This window comes from Anomaloglossus baeobatrachus, chromosome 4 (genome assembly GCF_048569485.1).
Source record: "Anomaloglossus baeobatrachus isolate aAnoBae1 chromosome 4, aAnoBae1.hap1, whole genome shotgun sequence".
In the NCBI taxonomy this organism is placed as follows: Eukaryota; Metazoa; Chordata; class Amphibia; order Anura; family Aromobatidae; genus Anomaloglossus; species Anomaloglossus baeobatrachus.
In genome coordinates, this window is record NC_134356.1 from 593,306,461 (window position 1) to 593,318,854 (window position 12,394).

Sequence of the window (12,394 nt, forward strand, 5' to 3'; positions counted from 1 at the left end):
TCTGCCCCTACATTATGCTGCTCTCAGATTAGGTAGCAAAAACCTAGTGACAGATTCCTTTTAAATCAACCGATCCATGCACCTGTGAATACCATCATGCAATGGTCCCAAACACTGCTCAAAATTCATGATGGGGGACAAAAACCTGCTGACAGATTCCCTTTAAGGTCTGTTTGTTTATATTGTTTTCTTTGGACTCAGATGACCTCTTTTTTACATTGTTATCAGATTTTAGAGTTATACAGTATGGGATACTTTGCACGTTGCGACATCGCTACTGCAATATCGTCGGAATCAAATCAAAAGTGATGCACATCCGGCGCCGGTAACGACGTTGCAACGTGTAAAGCCTAGATGCGGCGATAAACGATCGCAAAAGTGTCGTAAATCGGTGATCAGTGTAGCGTCGGACATTTTTATAATGTCGCACCAATAGAAGATACGATGTTGTTCCTCGTTCCTGCGGCAGCACACATTGCTGTGTGTGAAGCCGCAGGAGCGAGGAACATCTCCTTACCTGCCTCCACCGGCTATGCAGAAGGAAGGAGGTAGGCGGGATGTTTACGTCCCGCTCATCTCCGCCCCTCCGCTTCTATTGGCCGCCTGCCGTGTGACGTCGCTGTGATGCCGCACGACCCGCCCCCTTAGGAAGGAGTAGGGTCGCCGGCCAGAGCGACGTCGCAGGGCAGGTGAGTGCGTGTGAAGCTGCCGTAGCGATAATGTTCGCTACGGCAGCTATCACAAGATATCGCATGTGCGACGGGGGCGGGGACTATCGTGCTCGGCATCGCTACAATCGGCTAGCGATGTTGCAGCATGCAAAGTACCCCTATGGGGCTCCTATTTTATCTATTGTATTTGGATTTTTTAATAAATTTGGTGTGAAAACTCTCTACTGCATATAGTCGTGTGACACTGTTATATTATGTCCTGTGTGATTTATTGTCTTCTCTTTGATTCCTTTTACTTTCAGTCTTTTAGGGAGGAACTGGAAAGTTTAATTCAGGAGCAGATGAAGAAAGGAAACAACTCCTCCAATATCTGGGCTCTCAGGCAAATCGCTGACTTCATGGCCAGCACGGCACCATCTGTCTTCCCCACCTGTCCAGTCAGTACGTTCTTCCACTTTCTCTCTAGGGAGTTGGACAAGGGAGGGTGAAGTAACTGAGACGTCCTCTCGGAATATCATGTACATAAGCTGGAAATTATTGAAAGTGCAACTTAACCTTCCTCGGAAATGTCCACAAAAGCGTTTTTCTCCTGAGCTGCAGGATGACATTGAGTGTCCAGTGCCCCAAAATAAGACATCAGTGTTATAAATGGCCCCTGATAAGCGAGGGGTCGGTTACGGGATTTGTATTAGGGACCAGGAACCTCTACCTGTCTTAGTGATATTGATCGCTGATAACGTGTCAGTGTATAGTTTAATGCAAAAGAGCAATGTGCATTAATTTGCCATGTCCATAAGAAAAATAAGAAATCACCATTTTAGCTTTAAGAAAAAATTACATTGCACTTGTACATGTACAGAGGTTTTAAGTCAAATAGTTGTGGCCGTGCTTATATGTTAACCAGTACATGTATCCTAAGGGCGGCTTTGCACGTTGCAACATCGCATGCCGATGCTGCGATGTCGCACGCGATAGTCCCCGCCCCCGTCGCAGGTGCGATATCGTGTGATAGCTGGCATAGCGAATATTATCGCTACGCCAGCTTCACATGCACTCACCTGCCCTGCGACCGTCGCTCTGGCCGGCGACCCGCCTCCTTCCTAAGGGGGCGGGTCGTGCGGCGTCATAGCGATGTCACATGGCAGGCGGCCAATAGCGGCGGAGGGGCGGACATGAGCAGCATGTAAACATCCCGCCCACCTTCTCCCTTCCGCATATCCTACGGAAGCCGCGGTGACGCCGGTAGGAGATGTTCCTCGCTCCTGCGACTTCACATACAGCGATGTGTGCTGCCGCAGGAGCGAGGAACAACATCGGACCGTCGCTTCAGCGTAATTATGGATTATGCCGACGCTGCACCAATGATACAATTACGACGATTTTGCGCTCGTTAATCGTATCATCTAGGCTTTACACACTACGATGTCGCATGCGATGCCGGGTGTGCGTCACTTTCAATTTGACCCCACTGACATCGCACCTGCGATGTCGGAGTGTGCAAAGCCCGCCTAAGGCCTAAGACACACGGCATGAAAATCGGTGAGAGTGGAGTGCGGTAAAAAAATCGCATTCCACTTGGACCAATATTAGCCTATGTGCCAGCACCCATGAGCGATTATTTTCTCAGCCCTAATCGGACCGAGAAAGCAATCGCAGCATGCTGCGACTGTAATGCAATCCTGTTTTCTCTCGCACCCATTCAAGTCTATGGGGCGAGAGAAAAATTGCACTGCACTTGCAGTACACCGGTGTACCGCGAGTGCAAGGCGAGAATGGCAGTAGCCGGCAACGGAGGAGAGGGGGAGATAAATCACTCCCTCTTCTTCTCCGTGCCGGCCCGTCTCTCCGCAGCACCGGCCTGCCCCTCCTGAGTGCCGGCCCGCTCCCCGCAGCTGAGGTCCACTCGCATGATCAGACCTCAGTCGCAGGAACAGTTGCATGACACTTGGCTCTGCTGTACTGCCAGCGTAAGCCGAGTGTCTTGCGAGGAGATCGCACTAATCCCGGGAGGCCCCAGCTTTACAATGACTATAATTGACTACACTGACAAGCAAAAGGGTAACAATGTTCTGAACGTTTGGCTTTCAGGCTCCATATTTCCCCATCCACTACAGCTTTGAGCGTGACCTTCATTTTATACACAATTATCTTACCTATCTCATATATCAATTTGACTTGCAGCTATTTTAGCATATCATTAGTTAAGTAGATTCTTGTATGTCACTGCATTGTTATAATTTTGCTCTTAACAATCTAAATATTATTTTTATTATTTTGTTAGTATTTTGTAAATCCACCTTTTGTCTTTCACCCGCCTGAATCATTTTGGTCCTGGATCAGATTCAAGCATATCTCCACCAAAATCTGATCCCAGGTCTCTTCTACACAGCTTTTTCTTTAACTCTCGTCGTAAGAGTTCGATTGGATTGAGGTTTGGGGACTGTTGGGGTCAATCTTACACCTTTACATTTACTCTCATTAAACCATTTCTTCACCTATCTCGACGTATGCTTCCAGTCGTTGTTCTGCTGGAACACTATGTCTTTCTCTTCATACCCATAGTACTCGAGTGTACAAAATAACTTGTTTTGTAGGATACTCACCTATAGCTCAGCATGGACACCACCATCAATCCTGGTCAAGTATCCAACGCCTTTGGCTGTGAAGTAACCCCATATCATCAGGCTTCCCCCACCGAACTTGATAATTCCTTTAATTTCTGGGTTTATTAGCCCTTTTTCCCTTTTTTCTTTCAGACCCTTTTGCCCTTGTCAGATCCTAGTCTATTGAATTTTGTCTCATCGCTTCTAATCACCCATTTCCAATCTTCTACTGTTGAGTTTTCATACCCTTTTGCAAACTTGAGTCAACACTTCTTATGACGATATTGAAGTCGAGGCTTCTTCACCTTACTTCGGGCCACCATTGTAGACTTGTGTAACATGCATCGCACGCTGCTTGCCTGGACGTCTGTGATCTCACTGTTACAAAGCATGCAAGCTGCCTCGCACCAGAACTGGTAGACCTTGTGATGAGCTGACTGGTTGACTCCAATATTTTACCTGGACGTCCTCCTCCTGGCTTTTGAATGGATGGACTTCATTTTATATTCTTCCAGCTGTCAGGGCTCTCACATAATGTGTGGCACCCTGGACAAGCCAGGGGCCACAGAGCACAACACCTACACACCCCACACTCCCGGTCAGGCACACCGAAGTCAGACACAAAACCCTTGTTGCCTTCCTCCAGGGGCTGATGTCCACACCAGGGGGTGGGCCAGGCCGTTGGCCCCGCCCACCGAGGAGTTCACAGTCCTGGAGGCGGGAAAAGCAGACAGTCTAGTTAGGGAAGTGAAAGTGGAAGGAAGGAAAGTGGCAAGTGAGCAGACTGAAGTTGGTCCGGGTGTGTGGCCCGGACGGATCAGCAAGGTTGGCAGACAGTGGTGACCGTCTGCAGGAGAGGCCTATCGGAGTCTACCGTAAGGACCGTGGACGGGCGGTGGCCCGGCGGTACTGGACCGGTACGCAAGGAGAATCCAGCACCATCTGGCAGGGGCTTACGGACCCCGGCAAGGCTAGGAATCGCCGTGAATTTGCCAAATTCGTTAGTGAAGGGAACCTCCTGGGTTTCCCAGCAGCCAAGTCCCGACAGCAGGCAACAGTCCAACCAAGAAGGGGAGACACCGCCAAGGCAACCGTTTCCCAGGGCCAGAGTCTGCGGGCAAAAGGGGCTCCTCCAGCCCATATCCAAGCTGGGGAGCGGGTTACTGGTGGGAACCCATTGGAACCATCTACCGTACATAGGTGCAGGGAAAGGCAGTCACCATCAACCTGCCGGGAGAAATAACATCGCAGCCGTCTGTGGGACCCGTCCATCCAGCCGTGGGTTTTACCGAGAACTGTGTCCTCATCATTGGCTGAGTGAGTACCACTGTGCCGTGCGGCACAGCGCTGCCCCCGCGACCCTGCACCTCAACAGGCCCTGTAACCCGCCTGCCATCCATCCCTACCCCTATCACCGGGCCCCGGGACAACCAACCCCCTACCCACGGAGGGGAGAACTAACAACAAAGCTGCTCCCTGTCACCGCTCCCGGGATCCCCGTCCAGAGCAGCGGTGGTCTCACCAATATCACCACAACCGTGGGTGGCATCACGGACAATATCCAAATCCCCACCATCCAATCCCCAGCCCCTTTTCACTCACGGGCGAGGAGCGGTGCTCGAGTCCCCGGGATCCGGCCCACCGCTCGAGCCACCACCGAGCAGTAGCGGCAGCCGCAGCAGCAGCGGCCGGACCCGAGCAGTGGGAGAGCGCAGCGTCCCCTCCTCCGCCCGCGACAAATGCAGTTTGGCAATTTTCTTAGCCAAGCAAATGCTATTGAAGAGCTGGATGATGCTTTTCCTCTTTTCTTTGGAAATCTTCTTCATTGATGCTCCTCAATTTGAACCAGTGAGCTTTCACTTGGCACACCACCTAATAACACACTGAGCTATTAGTGAATGTGAGAACAGGATCTAATTTGTAGTATACAAGAAGAAAAAGATTTTTCCGCCACCAGCAGCAATGTAATAACAATGCAGTGACATGACAAGAATCTGCAAAACTAATCATATGCTAAATGGTTGCAAGTCAGATTTATGTATGAGATAGCCAAGATGATTGTCTATAAAATGAATGTAGTCTCATGCTCCAAGCTGTAGTGGATGGTGAGATATGGAGCCTGAAATTCAAAACTTCTTAACATTGTTACCCTTTTGCTTGCCAATGTATATAGCATTAGTTTTTCCAAAATCTAGTTTCCTGGAAGATATCAGTATTATAGTTACTACTTATAAAGTTGATATCTTTAGTAAAAGGGTTTTCTGAATCTGTCCTCTGCGGTTTGAAAACAAAAAATGGCTTTACTCATGCTCCCGGGGTCCAGCACAGTCTCCACCACTGATCCCCATATCTGATATTGTTTGCAGCGCTGAGATTATGTAAAGTGTGCTGCAGCCAATCAGTGAACTCAATGGCTGTGAGCTGCTTATGCTGCTATTTGGGCAGCTGCAGGACCTGGGCAGGGTGAATAAAGCACAGTTTGTCTTAAAAAATACTCCAACTTACAAAAAGGATAGAAGGGATTTCTGTTACTGGAAAATACTTTTTAGTTTGTCTCATTTAGTGCTGTGTAGACAGAGCTAACTGCCTGACCTAATGCTGAGTATAGGAATAATAGGTATATAGAATTACAGTCAGATTTCTATGAAAATCTATGATTATTGGCTGTCAGCATGACCCCTTAGCACATTACATCATATTGTGAGGTTATGTACATGACTGAGCCGAGAGCTCTCAGTGTATGTGGCAGTTCACAGGGCCATTTGACTCCTTAGTACAGAACAGTAAGGTTGTTGTGTGCTTAAAGTGAATCTGTCAAGACAATGACTGTTCAAACCAAGCACAGATGCTCAGTACAACTTTGGTTAGGACAAAATGTTTAGTACACATTCCCACTTACCTGTCTTCCATCTATCTATGTTCTCTGGCTCCTGTAAAGGCAGAGCTGTCAATCAAGGAACATGAGACAGAGAGAGAAGGTGCACTGAACTACTGTACCTGACCACATTAAGGGTGAACCGAGCACCTGTGCTTGGTTTGAACAGAGTTGTGTTGACAGAGGTTGTCTGGTCAAAAGTCATCAGACTGCAGTCACTCTATGTAGTCACGCCAGTGTCAGAGGAAAGGTGGTCACGTGGCCATAAGTATGTAATATTCACACTCCAAGCCCCATGTAGTTGGATTCTGGCCGGTAGTCTGACCCGTGTAGTCGGATTGTGGCTGGTAGTCTGTCCCATGTAGTCTGATTCTGGCCGGTAGTCTGGCCCATGTAGTTGGATTCTGGCCGGTAGTCTGGCCATATGTAGTTGGATTCTGGCCGGTAGTCTGGCCCATGTAGTTGGATTCTGGCCGGTAGTCTGGCCATATGTAGTTGGATTCTGGCCGGTAGTCTGGCCCATGTAGTCAGATTCTGGCTGGTAGTCTGACCCATGTAGTCGGATTCTGGCTAGTAGTCTGGCCCATGTAGTCGGATTCTGGCCAGTAGTCTGGCCCATGTAGTCGGATTCTGGCCGGTAGTCTGGCCATATGTAGTTGGATTCTGGTCGGTAGTCTGGCCCATGTAGTTGAATTCTGGTTGGTAGTCTGGCCCATGTAGTTGGATTCTGGCCGGTAGTCTGGCCCATGTAGTCGGATTCTGGACAGTAGTCTGGTCCATGTAGTTGGATTCTGGCCAGTAGTCTGGCCCATGTAGTTGGATTCTGGTCGGTAGTCTGGCCCATGTAGTCGGATTCTGGACAGTAGTCTGGTCCATGTAGTTGGATTCTGGCCGGTAGTCTGGCCCATGTAGTCGGATTCTGGACAGTAGTCTGGTCCATGTAGTTGGATTCTGGTTGGTAGTCTGGCCCATGTAGTTGGATTCTGGCCGGTAGTCTGGCCCATGTAGTCGGATTCTGGACAGTAGTCTGGTCCATGTAGTTGGATTCTGGCCGGTAGTCTGGCCCATGTAGTTGGATTCTGGTCGGTAGTCTGGCCCATGTAGTCGGATTCTGGTCGGTAGTCTGGCCCATGTAGTTGGATTCTGGTCGGTAGTCTGGCCCATGTAGTCGGATTCTAATTGGTAGTCTGGCCCATGTAGTCGGATTCTGGCCAATAGTCTGGCCCATGTAGTCGGATTCTGGACAGTAGTTTAGTTTAGACATTTTTGGGTCCCTTTTAATACAGAAATATTCTCTCTTACAAGCAATGCATCTACTCAGAATACCTCCATATATGCAGAGTATGATGAAGCATGACTTGATATTTTTCTGTTAGATTCATAAAGAATTACAATATGCGTATGGATGAAATTTCCAGCCACATACACCTTTATTGAAGCACGGCTGTAATATGGCCATATGTATTAGGCCCTACGGGTCTGAGCCTTTGTAATATATACAGTATATATGTACACCTAACACAATTAAGTTAGTTGATTCCTCTAGAATTCGCCATGCTTCCATTTCTGTGTTCCAAATTCTGATCCATTATGGATCTATCCTAAGTGGGAAATACATGCAGGGACAGTGGGTAACATTCAGCCTGTGCCCGATGTGTATGGTGTGGACAGCATTGTGTGATGGGGTGGGAGGTAGACCGAGAGTCACTAACTGGTCAGATAGCCCAAAATGTAATTTTGCCGCTAGTCTCCTGATTTTGTCTGTCAGGATTTTTTGTTAATTCTTCTTCTGATTTAACTTCTAAAAACATAACCTTCCTTTTCCAGACTCATCCATGGTGGCGCCGATCAATGACCTTCACTGCAATGATCCTGTGCCATTGGCAAAGGGTGAAAGGCTAATGAGGTGTAAACTGGCCAGCATCTACAGGCTCATAGACCTTAATGGCTGGGGCCAGCTCAGCGGCACTTCTGCTTCGGTGAGTAATCTGCCTTTCAGGTTTAGTTCTTGTGAGTTTTTGACTCTGCAAAAAATCATGGCATTCTACAGCTCTAGCAAAGTGGATGGGATTTATGGAAAATATCACGCCCACTGCGCTTTTCTTTAAAATTCTTAAACTGACCGGCGGTGTTTGATTGAAACCTGCAACATGGCAATTACTCTTGTCGGTACGCTGAGGTTTATGTGCAGATTTTCCCCATAGAATGGCAGTAAATGCGGAAAATCCACAGGTAAAATAGTATGTGTGTTTTTTGTGCATTTGCACTACTGAAACACACTGAGAATGCATGTAGTCCGCCCTTGACTGTAACAATTACATTTTGTCAAAGCCAAATACAAAAAATAGAAAAATTTCCAAAACAAGACAGCTTTATTTAGAACCTAACAAAGCAAAAAGTGACAAAAACCGCAGAGTTAAAAATGCAATAAATACATATGTAAAGAAACATGAGTAAACTAATAGGGGCAGAAATGCTGCAGAAAATCTGCATCAAAAACTCATCAAAAGCTCATCGTGGAGACGTGGCCTAACTCTGTTAATATGTTGTCTCCTAAGTAGCCCAATAAAGAGGCTGTGATCAGATATTAGTGCTGTGCTACTGTCGCGGGCGGGGAGGAGGGTGTCAGCACTGCGCTCACCCCTCTGCTCGGGTCCGGCGGCTGCTGCTCAGTGGTGGCTCGAGCTGTGGGCCGGATCCCGGGGGTTCTCGAGCGGCGCTCCTCGCCCGTGAGTGAAAGGGGTAATTGGGGTGTGGGGATTGTTTGTTGTCCGTGACGCCACCCACGGTTGTGGTGATTTCACCACTGCTGCTCTATATGGGGATCCCGGGAATGATGGTGTGCAGCAGTGAGTTGTTGTGTTGCCCCTCCGTGGGTAGGGGTTGGTGATCCCGGGGCCCAGTGATGAGGTAGGAGATGCAGGGCCTGGTGGGCGCAGGGATGCAGGGGCAGCGCTGTGCCTTGCGGCACTGTGGTACTCACTCAGCCTGAGACGTTGACACAGTTTTACGGTAAACCACACGGCTGGAAAGACGGTTCCCACGGACGGCTGCACTTGCTTTCCCCAGAAGGTGACGGTGATGTCCCTTTTCCTGCACCTCTTGTTGTGGATGGTTTCGATGGATCCCCACCGGTAACCCGCTCCCCGGCTTCAAGCTGGACCGGAGGAGCTCTACTCTTTGCCCGCAGGCGCTGGCCCTTAGAAACTGGTGCCCTGGCGGTGGCGGTGTTTCTACTGTAATGGTTGGACTGTTGCCTTCAATCGGGACTTGGTTGTTGGGGGATCTACGTCCCCTTCACTGACGGATTTGGCAACTTATGGCGACTCCTAGCCTTGCCGGGGTCCGAGAGGCCCCTGACCTGGTGCTGACTGTCCTTTGTCCACTGCTCCAGACCGCCGGGTCACCACCCATCCGCGGTCCTTCCAGGAACTCCCGAGCAGTCCCTCTCCAGACAGTCACCGTCGTCTGCTGACCTTGCTGTCACGATCCGGGCACACAGCCGGACCGACTTCAGGCTTTTCAAACTGTCACCTTTTCTGTCCTACTTTGCCACTTCACTTTGCTTCCTTTCACTTTCACCTCCTAAACTCCACTCCTCACTCAAGCTCTTCCCTGAGCTAGACTTCTCTTAGCTGTTTACTCCTTTCCGTCCCTAGCTGGACTGCCTGGTTTTCCCGCCTCCAGAGCTGTGAACTCGGTGGGCGGAGCCAACCGCCTGGCCCACCCCCTGGTGTGAACATCAGCCCCTGGAGGAAGGCAACAAGGATTTTTGGGTTAGCTGATGTGCCTAACTGGGGTGTAGGGTGTGGTGGTGCAATGACCTGTGACCCCTGGCTTGCGTCACATTCCCCCTTAGCAAAATGCAGACCGTCCGCGGGCTGCCCGTCCAACACCGGTTTTATTTTTCTGTAAAATATAACATTGTAAAATGGTAACATATGTACATTTTTAATAATTCTTCCCATAACGGGAGGCACATTACTTAAACGTTGCAACGGTTTACGGTTACGGTTTCCGCTCTCTCCCACCCAAGTAACCTGGCCCTGATGCTGCCCCTAAAGCCCAGGCAGCACCCCTTGACCCACAGTCCAGCACACGGTACCCGAGCGGGATCTGTCCTTCCCCTCCAGAGGGTAGCCACCGGTTCCTGTGGTGGCTGGGCCCCAGCCTGCTCCGCTGAGGGCCCTCCCTCCAACCTGCCTCTCCGGAGGCGGCACTGCGGAAAACGGTAACGGCAAACAACTTATTTACAAGCCACTTAACGTTTGTGGTTGCCCTGCAAGTTCACGGGCTTGTCCATGGAAAGTTCTCCATGCAAAACATTCAAACGGTCCCCACGGGGACAACGGTGCCGGCTCCGGCCGGTTGCAAATCACTGTTAGACAATCAGGTGAAGTACACGGTAATCATTTTTCATCATTTGTAAACCTTTTCAAACTTTTAAACAACACTGGCGGTCCCAACGGGGACTGTGGCAGCGGGCATCCGCTGCCTTTTGCGGCTCAACAGTCCATTCTCACTCGTGGGGCTCTAGTGCCACCTTCACATGGTGCACCGCTCTGGACCCCAATGGTAGCTCGCTGCAGGCGATCTTCTTCCATATACATGCGGGCATGCACATCCGCTCTACACCCCTCTCGGGCATCGATCTCCCTGCGCAGCTGCTGTTGCCGCCGCTCCCAGCCGGGAGCACTTTCTGTTTGCTCCGGTTCAGCGTGTGCGAGGGACGGACCCAGCCAGAGTCCCTCCGTGTCGGCTACGACCGGCACCTTCAGCAACGAGGGACCCCGCTGTGACATGGCCTGCTCTGCCTCCTGGCAGCTGCATCCCCGCCGTGCCTCCGGTGCATCTTTGCTGACGGCCTCAGCCTTCGGCTTCTCCCAGGGGAGCGTATCAGAGTGGTCACGAGCTTCTGTTGCAGGTCGGTCCGCCGGGGCTAACAGTTGACTCCCCGGTTCAGGTCCGGCGGGCTCCAACCCTGGCCCGGTCCCTACGGTTCCGCCGGTTGTTATACCGGTACTCCAGCAGGCGGCCACCACCGTCTGCCTGCCTGACGTTTCGGGGGTCCCAGGCTCCAACCCGGGTCCCTGATAGCTTTGCTCCTTCCTCACTCAACACTCTCCTCAACTCCCTCCTTTGTCTTTCCTGCCTCAGGACAGTAGTCTCCTCGGTGGGCGTGCCTTTCCGCCTGACTCCGCCTACCTGGTGTGCCCTACTGGCCCTGAGGGAGGCATCAGGTCTCCCATTCGGGTGACGGGTTTGTCCTCACACAGGGATGGGGGTGTGTGTGTGGTGTTGTTACCTGTGACCCCTGGGGTCCAGGGCGTCACATTAACAAGCAACACCAACGGGCACGAGACCCAAGCGTACTCCCTCCATGCTGCAGCGGTGCTCAGAACTTTGGTTTACAAGTTGTCGGTGTCAGCGTTATTGGACTGAGTGAGTACGTGGTGCCCCTTACCTCCCCAACAGGATCCCATCACTACCATCACCGAGCCCCGGGGCATTTTCCCTACCTACAGAGGTGTTAAACACCTGGCTGCCACTCCATCGCCACCGGGTGCTCCCAGCGGTAGCGGTGGTACTCCACCTTACCACACACCATGGGTGGCGTCACAGACTTTACACACACCACCCCCCCCCTGTAAATACCCCCTTTCTGTTTTGAGTGGCGACACGACCCCCGGCTGCTGACACGGGGGCGGTACATATATATATATATATAAATCTCAATTTTCAGTTTGTCAGACTCTGAGGTGATTGCTGAAGTTATGAAGCAGGGGTGCACAACCCACGACCCTGGAGTCACATGCGACCTTGATGCCATTTTGTGCGGCCCTCAACTTGGTGATGGCTTATATGTCAGAGAAAATGAGATTGGTTCTGAGGTAGAAATTGGCAACTACTAATAGTACATTGTGGTGACATCCCTGAGATTCCCGTATATTGGCAATATTGGGGTCTTGTGATCCATGAGGTGGTCACACTTGTGTGCAGCTTTCATCATTTTAATTTTCTGGGAGCAGTGAACACTCCCCTATTTCATCACGTCACATAAACTGCAGTGGAGTCTTATCCACATGTAGTCTCTTCCTTTCTGCAGTGACAGCGAATAAGGAACGTCTTATTTACAGTTAGGTCTAGAAATATTTGGACAGTGACACAAGTTTCGCGAGTTGGGCTCTGCATGCCACCACATTGGATTTGAAATGAAACCTCTACAACAGAATTCAAGTGCAGAT

At 50.3% G+C, this 12,394-nt stretch overlaps 1 protein-coding gene across 5 annotated transcripts in view; it reads left to right on the top strand.

Moving 5' to 3' along the window:
• The window catches only part of ADD2 (adducin 2), a 197,050-nt gene that overhangs the window by 79,191 nt on the left and 105,465 nt on the right, over positions 1-12,394 (top strand). For all 5 annotated transcript variants that reach the window (XM_075346143.1, XM_075346145.1, XM_075346147.1 and 2 more), the window contains exons 3-4: positions 974-1,112; positions 7,977-8,128. In XM_075346143.1, the coding sequence (XP_075202258.1) occupies positions 974-1,112; positions 7,977-8,128 (291 nt within the window). The remainder of the gene's footprint in view (positions 1-973; positions 1,113-7,976; positions 8,129-12,394) is intronic.